Consider the following 19,429-nt stretch of genomic DNA (forward strand, 5'->3'; position numbering starts at 1 on the left):
ACATACACGTGTACATACATACACGTGTACATACATACATACATACATACATACACACATACACACATGCATACATGCATACATATATATATATATATATATATATATATATATATATATATATATATATATATATATATGATATAATGAGATAACAGTATTTCACAAAATTTTGATTAATATCCTCATGTGAAAAGAAAAGAACGTATACACTGCTAAATGCAACAAGAAAAGTCACTGGATCGTTTGAATTGTATTCTGGGTCTTCGACTTTAAATAGGCCAATTACACAGTACTTAAAAGTCACACACTAGATGTGTCTTTGATAACACTGTCGAAGTCAAAGATGCACTTACATCACGTTTAAGAAAATGAAATCGACTTTTTAATACTCCCGGGAAGGATTAGTGTTCCCTACGGAGCTGTATTGTGCTGAAATCTTATAATGAACTGCATCATAGTAATGACAAACTCGTGTGATACACATTGAAAACAAACCAGGAATTGTCAACAGTCAAAGATAAACGAGTGCAAAAGCAGATTTTTTGATGAAATGCGTACTATGTATGTATGTATGTATGTATGTATGTATGTATGTATGTATATTATATGTATGTATGTATGTATGTATGTATTGATCGATTGATTGATTGATTGATTGATTGATTGATTGATTGATTGATTGATTGATTGATTGATTGATTATGAACCAAGATTGCTCCAATTCCAGGTCCATGAAAAGATAAATTCAACAATACACAAATAGGACTGACATGAAAACACTAATTAAATGATGTTAACTTAAGTAATTATATAAAAATGTTCCTAGAAACATTAAAACTCGCAACATTCAGGTCAACATTCTGAAAATAGGCCGTGGATTTTAAAATGAGTGACTCCTGGATAAAAAAAGAAAATTTTCAGATATTTGTTGGAGCAGGAGGTCAGAAGTGTTGGACTACGGTGAAGGGACGCCATAATTGATACGTATAAGTGCGTTGGGTATATTGTAGCATGAATTTTATTGATTCATCTATTATAAATATTGGTGTAAATATTTAGTTATATGGCATAGCAACCCTAAATGATTTAAATCAAATTCTATGCGTCGATTCTATATTATTATGTTTAAATGTTAATGCGTTTTAGTACGAGTTTCGTTGTGAATTGAAGGGGGCGCTAGAGTGATGGCTACGGATGATAGAACTGACAAGTATATAGACAGAAATTCACATTTGCATAAACACATACAGCAAGACGTGGTTTAAACTATTTGCATAATGTGACGTCATTAAGAAACTACTGAACACTTTCTCATTTCTCTTACTAAAATAAAACTTCTTTAACCCGTTATTTATTTATTTATTCATTTGTTTATTTATATTAATACCTTATTAAACATTATTACACACATCGAGAAGCAGATAATACATCTCATCTAAAATTAAAATTCAAGGAAGAACCTTTCAAAGTTTTAGCTTATTTCAACGGGTTGCCATATGATGTTCTAAAGTTGGAAATGTTGACCCAGCCACAAACAGTGTAGCAGGACTACGCAGTTTATGATCACATTTTCAGTTCTTTTTTTCTTTAAGCTCTCTTAAGAGAAATAAGCTACAGTTACCTTATCTTCATCTTTCACCGAACTTCGTTATCCTTCAGTTATATAGCTACGAATTCTTTATATTTTTTATTAAAACAACTTTGACTTTACTATGTGTGAGTACTTGTGACAATAATGTGAAACGTCAAAGCGTAATTCCAAGTTGTTTGAAACCCAATCATTTCAAAAAACTAAAAAATGCGTTATTGAGGTTTGTTATTGTAACTACAGGAAGTGAAAGTAAACAAACTGGGTAAACGAGTTGATTTCAGTACACGGGTCGGGTATTTGGCGGGGGGGGGGGGGTCGGGCGTGAACCCACGTTTATCGTACCCGTGCCAAAGAACAATTGGTATTCCAAACGTCAAGGATTATAGTTATTGATAAGGACTGTATTACTTTTTGCTTTTGCACTCCTGGGTAAACAAGTTGCCACTTGTAATCACAAGTAAATAAATTATTTATGCAAAGGTCACGGTTCAATATATACGAGGAAGCAACAGACCTATGTACAGAGTGGACTTGACGTAGTAACTACTTGCTACTACACATTGTACATCCTAGTATATGTACAATGACAAACTTTTTTTTACACCTGTCAGTTTAAATGCTTTGAAAAACTTCATATCAAATAAAAACATTTTTTTTGGGGGGGGGGGCCGGTGGCCAAAGGCAATAAAGCATATTATTATTATCATAAAAAAAATCAAAATAGGAAAATATAGCAAAGTTAAAGTATACCAACTTATTATCCATATGGCCTTTTGATTGACGCCTCAATGTTTTATAAGTATTTTAAGTAGAGTGGAAAATATTGATAAATGTGTCTACATGAACAATGAAAAGATCCAACGACAGAGGACGCTCTGCATCGAACCTGACCACGGATGTTCCTGCTGCGATATGTACAGTATGGCTAAACCGCTATTCGTTCTCCTTTTATTATACGTGTCACTTCTACAGAATCGAGGTGTCGAGTCGTTTAAAATTCTTGTAGCCCCCGGAATGAGTGTTGGCAGTACGTACATGTATATGGAAATAATCGGACGACATCTGGCTGAGCACGGCCATCAGGTCACGATATTGGTAAACAATGCTACGTCCAATCCTAGTGTCAACGATGGCGCTAGTTCACTTCATTTTGAAACATATGCCTACAAATCAACCGGACCTGTGGTAGCGGATAAGTCAAATAAATACCTGAATGGCAAGACTACACTGTTTGATTGGTTGGAGGCTTGGCTGACGGCGTTGCCTGAATGTGACCAGATCCTAGGAGACCGAGAGCTCCTCGGTAGGCTGCAGAAAGCGGACTTTGATCTGGTAGTGGCTAACGTGTTTGTAATTTGTCCCATACTCCTAGTGCAACAATTATCTCTGCCATTCGTACTAGTTGGCAATAATAGAATAAGCCCAATGATGGATGGAGATATGTATAACATTCCCAGCAATCCAGCATATGTTCCATCCATGGGAACTGGTCTGACGTCACAAATGTCATTTTTGCAAAGACTCAAAAACGTTGCAAATTACGGTTCCTCGTATGTACTTTACAATTTCTACATGTTGCCTCACTATAGAAACTTACAACACAAGTACAATATTCGACCTGAGTTGACCTTGCATAAAATGGCGGAGGCTGCAGAACTGTTTATTTATAATACGGACTTCGCATTTGATTATCCACGTCCTTTAATGCCTAATGTGGTATTGATAGGTGGAATAATGGCAGGTCCAGCTGAACCTCTGGAGAAGGTATGTACGTGCACCGCGCAAGGGTCTACATAGGCATTTTGAAATAAAAAGGAACTAGTACACATGCACTTCAAATGGAAGATGTAGAGATCGTAATGTCGCATGATAAAAGTTCAGGTATAACACAGTGTATGACCTTGTGACCTACCACACATAGCAGACAACCATTTTTCTATATAAAAAAAGAAGAAGAAGAATGAATTTGGGACTTTGCATGATTTTTGGTAATTATCCAAACGCTGTCATTTGTTCCACATCCATTGATACAACATCCCACCACTGCAACTATTGTAACATATTATATATCGGAACATAATGGTCAAATCACTGCTGACTATAATCTTAGGTGTGGTAGTTGTGGTGGCAGCGGTGGGTCCAAGTCCTTACCACTGATTCGGTTACGGGAGTCCCTTTTCGGCGCTTAAACTCACGTTTTTTTGAACGGTGGGGGTACATATTTTAGAAAAAGGAAATTGAGGGACACTTTTAAAACTGAATTAGGATGGGTCACGTTTTACGCTACAGACTGGACTTGATCTCCCCTGCCCCCCCCTTATAATTACTGAAGGCTCCCTTTTCGATGTGACACAAGTTGAACTCAGAACTATTTTAAAGTGGGTTTCTCCTACTGATAAAGTAAATATATAACGTACTCGTAGTAATATTGTTTTTCTTTAAAGCACGACTAGGTCACACCTGTCTGTCTGTCTGTCTGTCTGTCTGTCTGTCTGTCTGTGGCAAGCAAAACATTGTAACCAAAAATCCACCCCTATATCCTCATGACCTCACCTTCCTTCATTCCACAGTACTGCAATCGATGCAATATCTTTTTCTCTCTCTCCATGTGAACCTAATAAAATGTGATTGCAAGAACGTGAGCCACGCATTACCCACTGTTGATTGTTCCCCAATTATTCTGAATTTCATGACATCTCTTTGTATATTTTGATACCACTCAGGATTTAGAAGAGTTCATGCAATCGTCAGGAGAGCACGGTGTGGTGATATTTTCATTGGGTTCGTACATGAAAATCACTGGAAGGGATGATAAGTCAGTAATGATTTTGTCAGCACTGGGTCGGCTGCCACAAAGGGTTATCTTGAAAGGCACGGGATATCCACCAAACGCCTTGGGTAACAATACGAAAGCTGTGTCGTGGCTTCCACAAAATGACTTACTTGGTAAGTGATCATTTTCATTTCTTTGGTTGCTATAATCGTTCTGTAACGTGCGTATCTACATTTAAACAATAGGTTCTCACCATTTGATTGTACACAGTCGATTTCTTGTTTGAAAGTAACAATGTCCAAACCAAAAATACAAAATAACCAGACATACTATGAGATACACCGAGTCGGTACGCTCCCATCTCTCAAAAAATTGAAAGATAGTGCTATGATGGCGAACGACACGATGTATTTTACATTATTTAATGTTGGTTTTGCTTACAGAGAATTCGTTGAAATCTTGATTATGGTCTATAATTTAGTGAATGCCAGCAGCGTCATTCATAAATTATGTATGTAACCAGCCCCAAACGCGTACTTTGCACACATTGTTTGTTTATTTGTCGGTTAGTATTTTAATATGTATGTCAGGTCATCCCAAGACCAAGGCCATAATCTACCACGGTGGACTGAACGGGGTGTATGAGGCCATTTACCACGGTGTCCCGATAGTCGGGATGCCCCTCTACACTGACCAATATGATAATATCCCGTGGATGGCTGATAAAGGTATGGCTGTGACGTTGGATGTGAAAACACTCACTGAAGATAAACTCTATGACGCTGTACTGAAAGTAGTTACTGATGCCAGGTATGTGACTTTGTGTAGATAAGCAAATCAAATCAAAGCTATGGTCACAAATATCCTTAGCTCATTAATGTAAAATGTTCTGTACATATGGCCGAAGTAATATTTTTCGTCGGGAAAATATACTCTGCGTGGGGAATGACTTTGTACGTATTCCACTTATGGAGATTATAGTGGTCAAAGACATTCTCCTCGCTAAGTAATTAACGTATACAATTGTTCTGTGTGTGTTTGCGATTTCTTTTTAATCGAAAGGTGTAAACTTAATTACAAGTAGCGATTTAACTCTGAAGAAACACACAACGCGATATTCTTTTCTCTTTCAGGTATAAACAGAACGCAGAACGTTTGTCCCGTATCCATAGAGACAGACCCATGTCACCTGGTGACACAGCTGTATTTTGGATTGAACACGTCATCAAACATGGCGGACAACATCTCCGATCACAGGCTGGAAATCTGAACTTTGTTCAGTACTACTTGATAGATGTGATGCTGTTTTTAGTTTTAGTAACATTGACGGTGATTGTCTTGATCAAGAAAACGTGTTCATGTTTGTATAAATGCTGTCGGGGTCTTTCAGATCGAGAAAAACGAAAGTCAGATTAAGAAATTATAAAATGCCGACTACATGTACATTAGACACTATTGTTCGGTATATGATTAAATAAATATCACGGTAGTTTTAAAGTACTACTAATTTTCTTAAAATTTAAAGGGATGTTCAATTTGTTTGTGTATTTGTCAAATCGACATCTAAACTGATGATGTGCAATTTTTACAATAAACCGAGTTATGTTACAGTTAATGTTAATTGCTTGATTCTCAAAACTCTTATTAAATAATGTACTTTACAATGTGTACCTATAATACCTATTGACATAACAGGTGTTCGTATCTAGTTCTATTCTATGTGTATAGCTATGTGCCACATATTTAGGTTTCTATTTATACAGTTCATCATGGTTGACATGCTTGTTTTTGTTCAGTACAGTTCTTCTATTATGCATCTGTCTATTATTAACAGCATAGATACGAATTCCTGTCATTCAAGTTAGAGAAAAGATGCCTTTGAAGTGCATATTTTAATTATTTGTACGCACTACTGTACTGAGATGATGTTAATTTAAAAATGCAGATTATATAAAACAATGTCACTATGGTTAGAACTCCAAAACTACTGGGACGATTGTTGAAAATGCAAATTGTTTTTTTTTTTATTTAAATGTAATTTCTCGTCAAAATTCTTTACCTAAGGAATTTGAGGTAAGGATGTTCTAGTATAGTGGATGTGCGCATTGTAAATTATAGAGTATAAGATAGTCTGATCCGTGATGTGCAAAAATAGAAAGCCTTCAGTAATTACAAGGGGAGGGCCGGGAGAAATTAGGCTCGGACTGTTGCGTAAAATGTGAGACCCTCCCCCTGTGTTAAAAAGTGGCACTCTGGATCCTCATACTTTCTTTCTCTAAAACATGACCCTCCTCAAATTCAAAACATGAGTTAAATGCTGTCAGGTATTTAAAAGGACATGAGTCCCAGAATCAATGGTAAGGACTTCATCCCACCGCTGCCACCAATATGTTGAAAGTTGTAAAGGCTTTGGATAATTTCCCACTACTACCACCATTTGGATTTGTGTGAAGGCACTGCATCAATAAATACCTGTGTTTGGATCTCATTGACTGAGCTGTAGGCCATAATTCAACATCCAATGATGAGATTGGCACACTCCTGGCATCGTCGGGTGCGAGGTCAACATCTCCACAACATTATCCCTTGTATCTTACCCAACTGCTCCCGTTTTACACCTGTGAGACACAATCCTCTCCTAACACCACAACTGACTATTTTGGGAGTTTTGAGGTGACTAGCAATGAAAATGTTGCATGTATGTATGTATGTATGTACGTACGTACGTATATCATATTAAGTCATATGGCAAAGCTCAATATAACTAAAATTAAAGTTAGTATTTATTTCAAATTAAAGTTGATGAGTTGTTTGTACAGGGATTAAAGAATGGTGCCATCTATCATCATAGCGACCAAGTTTGTCATAAAATATTAATTTTGGGACAAAATTGGCTAGTAGACAGAAAAAAAAACATTTAAAAAAAGCTTATTTATTAATATTAAACACTCTTATGAAATCTTCATGTTTGATAACAACAAATCTGCTCTAAATAATTGGACTGAATTTCCTCAAAAGCATATCACGGGGTATTTTTGTGTTGAGTTTTGAAAACTTTTTATAACACTGGTATATTTTGCCATTTTGTCGTAAAAAGCTGATTCGTTTTTCAAAATTAGCCGTAAAACGCTAGTACTAAAAAACATGGACAGAAGATCCTAACCAAATCCTATTTGTACGGCACTTTGACACATTTTAAGCAAAAACTGGAAATTGCTTCTACGGTAACAAAAAGATGCTTCTTAAAATCCACACTTCTGTTAAACTAAATAACCGTAAACAGAAAATAATAGGCATATTAACACGATTGATTTTCTGAAAAAAACAACTTATCAGACACAAGGGATCCTGGCGAAACCATTATTTGTAAAGTCCTTATTGCACGGTTTTGACACATGCTTCTATGGAAAAATATGTCCAAGAAAACCGGTCTCAGTGAATATTAACAGGATTGATTTTCTGAAAAGTAAAATATCGTATAAGTCTGGGAATATTTTCTGTTAAGGCATTCGTTTCATAGCAACCAAACTAATAATCAAATGTTACCTTCTTCACCAAATTGGCTAAAGACGATTAAAAGTAGATAAAAGAGCGAGAATGATATCCTTATCAAAAACCATTCTAAAGGTTCTTAGCCCTTTTGGTGTCACGCAAAGGGTGTTTATAGACATGAAAACCTGTTTATTTTAGTCTGAATATGTTCAAAACATAATATACAATAACTGGATTAATTTTCATTAAAAAATCAAAACAGTGAGGGTATTTTTGTGCCGAGATTAAAAAATATTCTATGGCAACCAATATTGTTATCATATATATTAAATATCGACACACACTAACACTATTGTAGCGACATATTAATATAAGCTATTGAACAGACGTTGGTATTCACAATAGGTTGGCATTTTTGATGACGTCCATGATCTTGAAGTGTGCACATGTGGCAACTAGGTACTCCCAATATTTACTCTCTTTTGATACAAGACCTCGGTTGCTAGAGTAGCATCTAACATAGTCAATAGCCAAATGTGAGATGATAATATCAAATTCACTTGAAAACAAGTTTACTTTGAATGGCCTAACCATCCTAAACAAAAAACGTCTTATGTACATGTGTTTTGGACAGTCATTTGATTTCAGTTTGACAAGTAATCCATATAATATCACTACCCCACGACGTTTCGTAGACCATTCGATCTCATCATTGTCAAATAACGGATCTATCTGTGACGCGGCGCCGATGGTTTCAGGTATGACACTGTACGTACTCGGCTCAATGAGCACTTGGAAAACCACTTTCGTCTTGTAAGCTTTTCCTGTTGAACCATCACTGAAACTGAAACACAAAACCAGATGTAAAACTATATGCCTTCCGTTAGGACAAAGCGATCAGATTTTGTTCCACACGGAATGCATAAATCTGAGCTATAGCAATCATACTGAACACATATTGCCTGGCCATGAAGGCTATAGCACCCGTTTATTACACACGAGGGACTGAGTTACCAGAATCACATGCAAAGGCCGAGGGAAATAGCATGCGATTCTGGTAACTCACAGTCACGAGGGGGTAATGAACGAGTGCTATAGCCCAAATATAGGCCAGGCAATATGTGCTTTATAATATATCTCATGCTGTGAACTCGCGGTGGCAGACGATATCGTCAGAAGCCGCCATTTTGACCTGCTGTGAATTCGCGGTGGTCACGTGACCATGTAATAGTTGATGGAACTATTTCCCTCGGGAAATAGTCATTCTATTTTCCTATCACGTGACTGTTTCTAGCGAATTATGGCACAGCATTATCACTAGGTATATTATAAATGATGATACATCCCTTAATATATACGTGGCAAGCAAATTATACCAAACTATATGAAAGATACAGCATGTATCTCAAAAATTACTAATCATACAAATGAATCACTGCAGTTAAAAAAAACTACTGTAACATCAGCAAACTATAACAAACACACGCGCTTTATTGAATAAAATTAAAGGAATGTGCTCTGCAAAATGTACTTTCAACGGGGAAATTGTATTTCAATAATGGTTAACGAACTCGAATCGGGGATATAAACTATATTGCATCCACTGTGCTACGCACTCGGCTGGTGCAATATCTGCAATACAGCCCAATTCGAGTCCATTAAGCAGCTTACACCGCTTTCACACCAATCAAATGTTTAAAACCTATTATTAAAGGTAAAATTTCTCGGCCAAAAATAATAGCAGCCGAATAACCACATCAAAAACTTTAAATCCTCACACTACTGAGTTTTGGGAAGATTATGATTTTAAATGGACATTAACACACCTGTGTGTGGTCTCAAATTGGTCAATCGGGCTTGAGGATGTGTTCACAAATTAGTCATGATTGTGTATAGCAGGCCACACTCTAAACAATTTGACGCTTAGGACGCGTTGCGTGTGTTCAGTTTGGTCTGGTTTTCTAGAACTTATGCATTCTGTGCACTTGGTCTGAACACATACTCTGTGTTCAAAATGTGCCGATGCGTCAACAGCGTTCTATTTCATATGATTTGAACATATGTTATGTGTTTGGAAGTGCACCATAAAAGGGAAGACTTTCTATCGCTAACGAATGGTGATGAATGACATGTGAATGATTGGATGTAAGTGGATGGTGTACTGAAATTAATAACACAATGCACTCGGGTTGGCACTCTTTTCAAAAATGTTGAAGATGCGCGTGGTAAAGAGTGCCAAATCTCTGAAGGCACTAAATTGTGATATTGCCCTCTCTGGCATGTGTTAATTATTTAACCATACGATATCCATTAATCTAGTATATAACAGACATGGTCGGTATGTACAAACAAACGTTATGACCACAGACACTAATATATCATAGATTATCAATAGAGATGTCGTTTTTTTTGTGTGTGTGACGTTTAAATGAAACCTGTAAATATACAGAATACTAATTCCGAAGAAAATGTATATATTCAAGTCTCTATTTCCCACTTAATCTCGCAAAGACATTCAAAATATATTTGTCATGATCAAAGGTGTTTGAATAAAGAGATCATTTATCAAAGATAATAAATGACTTACAGACTACATTTCGAATAAACGTTACATCCTGAGTACTTTATACTCGGAGAAAGGAAAATCTGTTCAGTATCAAAACCTGGTGGTCTATTGTCCTTTGTATAGTGACCGTAACACTCCCCAAGCTTCTCCCCAGTCTTTAGAGTGTCACCTATAAGAAATATAGACAAGTCAATTATTGATATAAATTAGTACCACAATGTCGTCACTGAAAAAAATATGTTGACAATTTGAGCAATAATATATTTACTGTATGTTAATATTTATATTGCCTACGCGTGCAGAGACTATTGACTGAGAAGCTTTAGAAATTTCGACCAGAGTGCATCTATTCTGCACATTTTTTTGTTTACAGTATTGCGCGGTCGAGATGACAAAGTCACTACACTGTGTCACACACATGTCCATAAATGTAGTGTATAAATGATCTGTCAGGTCACTCAAACTCCTACATATAATGTCATGTCCACATTCAATGGTTATCTACAAGTAATGATGAACGATGAACAGGACATATACATGTGAATTAACAATTAGAGCCTGCCCTCGGGCTGGCATTCTTTACCAAAATTTTGATGATACACATATCATTTCAAAGTGTGTCTCACTCTAGATAGGTTATGTTTTATGCGCAATTCAACATGTTCAGGTCAATGGAGGCACATATTTTAGAGCCAGTCCGTCGAGTGGGCTGATTTTTTTTTTTTTTTTTTTTTGGAGGGGGGGGGGGGAATGCATCACTATGGTGAATCAGCGCGCCTTCTCCAGTTATGTTTGCGATTTAATAGTCATTTTAAATGTTCATCATCCCTAAGATTTAACACGTCTACACTTACAAAATCGCTCGTGATTCTTCAAAAGTTTATTTAAAGAAGGTATGATTCGATTCTGACCAATGACAGCTTGTGTAAGAACGTTGAGGTGTAATAATGTAATTAGAGGAACAAATAAAGCACATAAACTCACCTGGCATCAATAAGTCTCCTGTTTCAAGAATATAAATCAAGGCTTTCTCAGTTGTACCATGAAAAGCAACATGCCAACTATCAAACACGTTTAAAGCTTCAGCCCTTGGAGGCACCCTGTTATCAGAACAAAAAATAACAAGATGTTAACTGAATGCCCCGAGCCGTAAAGTGCAATCAAAAATCGAGCAATTACATTATACAGATACTGACTAAATTAAGGCCATTTATTTGTCTTGTTGTAAAATTGTGTTAGTACCTCTGTGTTACAACCACTATAAGAACAGCCTTCCAGTTCCCTCAATATAATGTTAACTATGCATATCAATCAATCAATCAATCAACTTTATTTAAAGATGGTAGCCAAGTGGGCCGCGGCCAAGCTTCCCTGGGCTCCTCTATAATAAAGTAGTACAAAAACAGAAGAAAAAACTACAAACTGTACAATAAAGAGATGTAATAAACAGCAAGTCTAAAATTTTATCGTGAAATAATTTTGTAATAGCAACGTGTGAAAGAAGACAGCAATGTCCGATTTCTCACTTCAAGTTGTAAGGTATTCCAAATATATGCACCGAAAAACATAAAACCTGCTTAAAAAGTTCAGTTCTAGGTCGAGGTACTAACGAGTCTTCTTTTTACTCGACCCGGTAATTCTGTACTTAAAATACTCAGGACAGGGGCATGTTAAGGCAAAGACTAAAATTACAAATATACATTTGATCAGTTATACTGCTGCAGTAGATGTTGTTTGAAGGTTTGCAGAATCGAGTATTATAGTCATGACTAGTAACTATAAAATAATCATGGGCATGGTCTTGTTGCTAGGCATATTTGCAGACATTTTTTTGAATATTTATCCATTTAATTTACCATCCCTTTGTTATCCTTGCAATTTATGCCGTCATTTGTCTGTTGCTAAGGGCGTTGTCTTGTCACTAGGCATAATTGAATTCATTTTTGGAACGTTTATTCACTTGTCCACCCTACAATGTTTGCAAAATATACTGACATTTTATGAGCAGGGTCATGATTGATAGGTCCAGTTTTGTCAATATAATTAGAACAACATCTGCTGATCACCTCCAAAAATATCTCCACGGAATTTCAGACCCATACTCCATATAGTTTTCGAGATATAAGTTTTTGACCAAAAGTGACACGTTTGACCTCTTTTGCATTTGACTGATGGGATCATCATATCATTGATACTTCTTTATCTAGACATATCCAGATGCATCTTTATGAAATTCAGCCCAATCTGCCTCATACTTTTGGAATTACTGCTTTTTGACCAAAAAGTGACATTGTCACTCTTCTTATTTTGCCTATCAGTGGCGGCATCACCGTGTCATGAATCCTTTATGGACACATTTCAGGTCAATCTGCTAAGTAGTTTTTACGAAAATCCAAAATCACATTTTATTTTTAAAAAACGCCAATCGGTCTGGACTTTTTCACACACACACACACACACACACACACACACACACACACACACACACACATGCGCGCGGCTATAGTACTACTGAAGTACCTCAATGACGGTACTGAAGTACCTCAGTCGTGCTAAAAAAAACATACATACATGTACAATGAAAGTTACCAGTCCTACATGAATTTTTAAAAGATGTGCAAAAGGAAATGCTGTTTGGAAGATTGTGTTAACCTAAGACTAAGCTAAAATATTGATTGCTCTGTAAGGTTTTATTTAAGTAAGTCACTTACTTGAGCCCGAAGCGACACCATCCAATCGGCACGCCATAGGTTTTTGCAGGACTACCTCGCATGTAGCATGACTTATCTCCTCTGTGTTGATGGCAGCGATTGCAGTAACACATATCAAATTTGTTGTCTAAGAATGCGTCTACATAAAAAGTGAAGCACAGAAGCACAAATTGATAATATGGAAAAGTGCAGTTATAGCTCTATTTACTATTCAAAATGTGTTTAATTGATCTTGAGTAGCTGTTCTGTCGTTCAGACATTTGAGTGGTGTGCCCTCTCAGGCCTTACCCAGTATAAGTTTTCCCTCAAAATTGGTTGATTGCAAATAATTCTGAATTCTGAAGTTTGATTTTGAATTCTGAATTTTGATTTTCATAAGCGCTATATATACTTCATAGAAGCCATGGTGTGCACTTTTGTATAATCGTCTTTGCTAGAAGATTAAACAAATGGCAATGGATGCCACGGTGTGATTTTACTATAGAGGTCATGTTGTGGGTCAGCCTCTCCACACAACTATCGTATGTATGTATGTATGTATGTATGTATGTATGTATGTATGTATGTATGTATGTACGTTCGCACCTAGCATACGTCATACCATCTTACAATGACCAGATATGGCATGATCTGCACTTTAGCATTCTAAACATTAGCTTAGAAGCCACATAACAGTGTATATGAGTGTTAGTGAAAAACCAGTCCCTTGGTACCGGTAACTGGGAAAAATAATAAAGTTCAGGACATTTCCCATATCAATCTAAAAACCTATTTACACACATTTGATGATCCCTGCAAGAGATAGGTGCCAGTCTAAAGTTGCGCCTTTAGTCCAGTGCTGAGTGAATCAGTCACATGACCGAATGTCTTACGTGCTTACACACAAAAAAATAAGGATTTATACATGGGTACACTTCAAAAGACACAAACGAATGCACATGGGGTTATGTAATCTATGCATTCTCTATGTCAGAGCTTTGTTACAAATGGTGATGCGGACTTACAGCTTCTACAATTTGTCAAGACATTTTACATGGAATGTGCGTCTACAGTTCTCTAGTCTTGTTCAGTTCATCATACGAATATTGCTTATGGCTAAATGAGAAACTATCAGGTGTAATCAACGACGTCGATCCCTTCATTGAACCATATGACAACTATCACACTTCATTTACGCAGAGTATCCAAAGTACAATGGATATATGTGAATTGTACCTCAATAAGCATGAATAGTTTTTTTTTAGAAATACATATATTACTTACCTGGAATTTTTAATGAATCGATGTATCGACCACACGTATCTTTAAACCGACATTTTCTTGATGAACCTATGACAGATATAGTACAGCCTAATTAGTAATATTTATTTATACGTCTTTAGGACACAAGCCAAAAATGACAATTACATAATTTAATGAAAAACAGAATACAATATAACAGGTTGTAAAATATTGTAGGACCGTATAAACTTATCAAGCAATATCAAGCGTCCATATAAAATTCTTGTCTTAAATCCATAGGTTTATAAACAAGTTAACTAAGATTCCTCAACACAGTTATGGAATTAGACCTCAGCAAATTATAGAATTTAGCACGGGTTGGAAAATGTCTACAGTAATCTTATAGGAGACATCTTAAATGTTGATATAATGGACATACAAGGGTGAAATGATATTCGTCTTTGATACCTTCTATTAAGCATATATCCTTATTGTCAATACCAGTATAGCGCCCCTCCTGAATTCTAAGACTAAGACATGAACATCTCATTCTAGCCACGGCATGTCTGTATTTCAACTCTGTAACATGTCTTCTTACCAAAAATAACCTGTATGTGTTTGTGTTTCACATATTCCCTGATACCCGTGACCATCACCAAGTTTAATACATGTTATCAGGTTACATGAGATACCCCCTTTTGTCTTGCTATTGTTTTAGGCCATAAACTACTCAGAATGAAATATATTCAAAGGTGAACACAATATTACTCGGATTCTCGGAGAATAATATATTATGTGAATGACTGATAAACAAAGTTATAAACACAGACTTGTTTGATAATGATCTACCGGGTAGTACATGGCTACGTATTGTAGCCAGGACTTCTATAGTACAGACACAGTGCAAAGTTATGAGGAAAATTTGATTTTACATCTCCCCTGGAATATGTTAAATCGGGTATCCACATTGAGCGACTGTATATTGTGAGTGCAATTCTGTTAGCAGATCATAACATTACATTTCCTTGGTATTAGAATTTATGTTCAAGGCTATCATGTTATCAGCAATGTACTGGACAACATAGCTAGTAAGTGAATTGAATTCGTAATCTTGTTCTGAAACAACTATAGTACAGAAAACTTTTTTATAACACTTTGTTCTAATTTCTATTTTGAAATCAATGGCATTTATCACATTTCATTATTCAAAACCTTTTCAAAAACCTTTTGATTACAATCAGCAGTTCGGTCAATAAAGGGAGGGGAGGTTTGAGTCAGTGCCATGATTAAACTGAACAATTATGAACAGGACAAACAAGGGTCTTGAAGAGTACAAACTGGTCAATGCGTGTACATGTATGGAACGCCGCAGCTGTCTTCAGTCTAAAGAAAACAACTATATGATGTAAACATTTCACTATATGATGCGAGTACATCGGTATGTGTGACAGTTATTGACATTGTACTTGATAATTAGCTGAATTAATCTATAGTAATAGTTCACTCAATCTAAGAGATATCCTAGAACTTTTGGTTACAAAGCAATGAATATTTTGCATGTCCGTGAACAGACAATCATACTTCTCATTGGGTTCCTATCTAAAGAGCTTTATACATGTGAAACAATGGATTTTGGTAAGCAATTTACCAGATACACTTAAAATTACTGAAAATGAATGTAACATGTAAAATTAACTATGCAGTGTGCAGTATTATGCTTTGAGAAACTCTGAGTAACGACTTATTACATCCTTATTCTTTTGAATTAAATCTATAATGCTCTGCTCCTAATATATGCATCGAGCAGTGCTCTCTCCAGTGAGACACTTACATTCATATGTATGTATGTATGTATGTATGTATGTATGTATGGATGTATGTATGTATGTGTGTATGTGTGTATGTGTGTATGTATATATATATATATATATATATATATATATATATATATATATATATATATATATATATATATATATATATATATATATATATATACCATGCCATGATTTTGTTGAGGGCGCAAGTGGGGGGGGGGGCTAAAAGGATTTTTCACCAAAATAATTTCTCCCCAGCCCCCCTCCTGCCGTAAATTCTGATCCCAGCCTGGGAAGCCTGATTTTACTGCACGCACTGTAAAAGAATAGTAATGCTTTTCACTCTTCAGTGTAATTGGACAAAGGGGATCCTGCTGTGTTTGTTGTGTCTCTGTTATTGTTAGTCTAGAGTTGAAATATGTCTAGCTTTGTGGCAAAAAACGTCCATGAGTGAAACACCAACCAACAACATTTTAGTTGTAGCTGCTTTCTATCTAAGATCTTTACTAGTGCTGGCTATATGGACACGTAACATGGTTCAAACAGGTCATTCACCCGCTGGCCCGGGATAGAAAGTTCCGTGTTGGTAGAAACTACAGTGACTTTTGAAGACTGTCCTCATGCGATGAAATGACAAAAAATATATCATATTAAACAACTAATTCAATATTGTAAAGTGGTATACATAGTTTTAGAAACTAACCTTAATACTCGACTCGTTGTAATATCGATCATTCATTAGATATAGATAATATTAATTTTAAAAAATGGGTATTTGTATAGATTTTGAAAAGAAAAATCATTTCAATCACGTCTCAGAAAACGGCAAACAAACTTGAATCAATAATGTAAAAACCGAGTACACTTTAGTACAGAAATCGTTTTCTTTCCAGTAACACGCATTAATTCGCTATACATGTATATTGAAATAATTACTATAAACTGACCTGAGGAATGGCCTTGTATTGTAATGTTACGCGAGGCTAGATCTCTAGCATGTGCTCCAGCTGTCTGTGGTTTTGAGTCAAGTTCCACCTGTTAACGAATAACAATGTAAGAACTAAAACACGTAGCAACACTTGATTTATTCATAATATATAGACTTTTGTGAATGTGGTCACGAGTATGTCACGTGGCAATTCAAAAAGAGTTTCTAGTTTGGACGAACCTAAAGTAAAGTCATATTACAGCTTTAAGATTTTTTTTTCAAAACATCCTTGCCCGTCAATCAGGATAATTTTTACCATGTACTCAGAAGAAACGTAAATTTGTAATAAAAATATACATGTAAAAGAAACAACCTTTAATTTTTAAATTGTTTTACTGTATATGTTCGAATAATTAGCTCACAAATCACCAACAGCAAAGTTTCAACTGACTAACAATTGGTTCATATTATCTCAGATCACTAACTTAGTGGTCTGAGATGTTATTAAGATAGCTATGTCACGCCGGGGCGAGGGCGAGCAGAAAATAACTATAACGGTGTCGATTTCAAACCGATATTTCTCGAACTTTTATGTGATACAATCACAGACATGCTATCGTTCACTATCTCCCATCACACGACAGATAACGAGAAATGACCTCATCACCCCTAAAAGTGAACCACGGGGCCGGGGTTCGCCAGTTTAACTGTCAAGTATGCAGGTGCCAAAGTGTTGGATAGTATCCCAATCAACATCATAACATTAACAGCTGAAACCATTTCAAAATAGAATCCAAACAACCATCTCCAATCAGCAGACTAACTATACTCCCTGACCATATTCATATATGCAAATATTGAATCTTATGTTACTTTTCACTTGTTATTTATTTAAAATTAAATCTAGTTTTTTTGCTTTTGTCTATTTTTGTCTTATTTTCCTTTTTATACACTTCTCAGCATTGATTTTTCTGTTCTTTCAAAGCTTGTATGTATTCAAAATGATCAGCTTTGCCCAGAATACACTTATTTATAAGATTGTAACAGGTGGGTGGACTCGACTATTGCAAGACAACTATTTTTCGTCTCCTTTCCTACATTGTATAGTTAATGTGTTTCAATGTTACTGTAAGTTTATCTTTTATATATCTCTGGAATAAATCAATTAATTGTCTTCACCGACAAACATTGGAAATCTGCCTACTTGTTGTCATTCACAAGTGTCTTAGATTTCAATTGAATTTGAATCAAAATTGTGTAGCATATAGTGAATGTCGCAATTTGGCGCTTGTGGTTTCCAAGGCGACCTTGTGTACCGTCATTTCGTGACCCTTAGCACGATGAGACCACAACCGAATTCCCTCTCGGGAACTACTACTCGCGACAACTTAGAGGATCACAGTCAAGTTTTGAAGAGCTAATTCTGAATTTAATGAATTATCGAAATTCAGACTTATGCAACGTGCAATTTTTTTTGTATATTAATGCACCACTGGACTTTTCTTTCCTTTCAATTTTGTTAATTATCGAAACAAAAAGAATTAACTAGATATCTTAATTTAGAATTATGAAAAGGAAAAATATTTTTCTGAGCTGATTTTTACCGTTTTCAGATTCCTTCCTTGTCTAATCTGATTCAGTAGGTCTCCCTTAGCATCTGTCGGCGCTGCTGTATTTTGTTCACTTGAATCCACGTGTTTCAGAGCGGCGCCTAGATGAATCTGTGCTAACAGTCCACTACGTGATTGAGAAGGCCCGTATGATGACATACTTGGTGGAGGGGAAGGGGACTGTGATGATCGACGGGATGGAGGTGGAGGGCCTGGTAAAGAGTTATTTCCCATCCTAGATGATGGAGGTGGAGGTGGTACCCCTCTCCCTGGGGGTGGAGGAGGCGGTGCATTGTCATTACCACGAGAGGGTGGCGATGGTAGGGGCACTCCACCTCTTGAAGGGGATGGTGGGACAGGCACACCCTCTTTAACTTCTGAAATTATAAAAACAAACAAAATAAATAAATACAAAACCCTACAAACACACACATACACACACATACACACATATGCATAGAATAATAATATATAATATAATATAATATAATATAATATAATATAATATAATATCTTATAATATAATATTATATTATATTATGTTGTGTTATGTTCTGTTCTATTTTATTCTATTCTATTCTATTCTATTCTATTCTATTCTATTCTATTTTATTCTATTCTATTCTATATATTACAGAATAATGTCACGGTAAGTTGAATGATCTTGAATAACTTTTGTCTACGTTCGATTCTGTGATCGTCTGCGGGCAACTCAAC

General features: G+C 35.9%; 2 protein-coding genes across 2 annotated transcripts; one reads left to right on the forward strand and one right to left on the reverse strand.

Annotated features, from left to right (window-relative positions):
* Positions 1 to 2,434: 2,434 nt before the first annotated feature.
* Positions 2,435 to 5,783, forward strand: LOC144434273 (UDP-glucuronosyltransferase 2C1-like). The gene is made up of 4 exons (XM_078122730.1): positions 2,435 to 3,358; positions 4,318 to 4,540; positions 4,958 to 5,177; positions 5,501 to 5,783. Exons 1-4 carry the CDS (start codon positions 2,435 to 2,437, stop codon positions 5,781 to 5,783), a joined length of 1,650 nt encoding a protein of 549 aa, XP_077978856.1.
* Positions 5,784 to 7,175: 1,392 nt separating this feature from the next.
* LOC144440434 (neuralized-like protein 4) lies at positions 7,176 to 18,980 on the reverse strand. The gene is made up of 7 exons (XM_078129806.1): positions 18,707 to 18,980; positions 17,122 to 17,209; positions 14,400 to 14,465; positions 13,137 to 13,275; positions 11,410 to 11,525; positions 10,447 to 10,594; positions 7,176 to 8,703 (listed from the first exon to the last, which is right to left on the reverse strand). Exons 1-7 carry the CDS (start codon positions 18,944 to 18,946, stop codon positions 8,256 to 8,258), a joined length of 1,245 nt encoding a protein of 414 aa, XP_077985932.1. The 5' UTR covers positions 18,947 to 18,980; the 3' UTR covers positions 7,176 to 8,255.
* Between the last annotated feature and the right edge of the window lie 449 nt (positions 18,981 to 19,429).

The sequence above is a fragment of the Glandiceps talaboti genome, chromosome 1, assembly GCF_964340395.1.
Source record: "Glandiceps talaboti chromosome 1, keGlaTala1.1, whole genome shotgun sequence".
Classification (NCBI taxonomy): Eukaryota; Metazoa; Hemichordata; class Enteropneusta; family Spengelidae; genus Glandiceps; species Glandiceps talaboti.

Excerpts from the sequence above, each read along its gene's own strand:
- LOC144440434 (XM_078129806.1), bottom strand. The coding sequence starts at position 18,946 with ATGGGAAATAACTCTTTACCAGGCCCTCCACCTCCATCCCGTCGATCA. Across the intron at positions 17,210-18,706 it reads AAGGAAGGAATCTGAAAACG|GTGGAACTTGACTCAAAACC; the intron begins GTAAAAATCAGC and ends ATTCGTTAACAG. Across the intron at positions 13,276-14,399 it reads CGATTCATTAAAAATTCCAG|ACGCATTCTTAGACAACAAA; the intron begins GTAAGTAATATA and ends CTTTTTATGTAG.
- LOC144434273 (XM_078122730.1), top strand. The coding sequence starts at position 2,435 with ATGAACAATGAAAAGATCCAACGACAGAGGACGCTCTGCATCGAACCT. Across the intron at positions 3,359-4,317 it reads CAGCTGAACCTCTGGAGAAG|GATTTAGAAGAGTTCATGCA; the intron begins GTATGTACGTGC and ends GATACCACTCAG. Across the intron at positions 4,541-4,957 it reads TCCACAAAATGACTTACTTG|GTCATCCCAAGACCAAGGCC; the intron begins GTAAGTGATCAT and ends TATGTATGTCAG.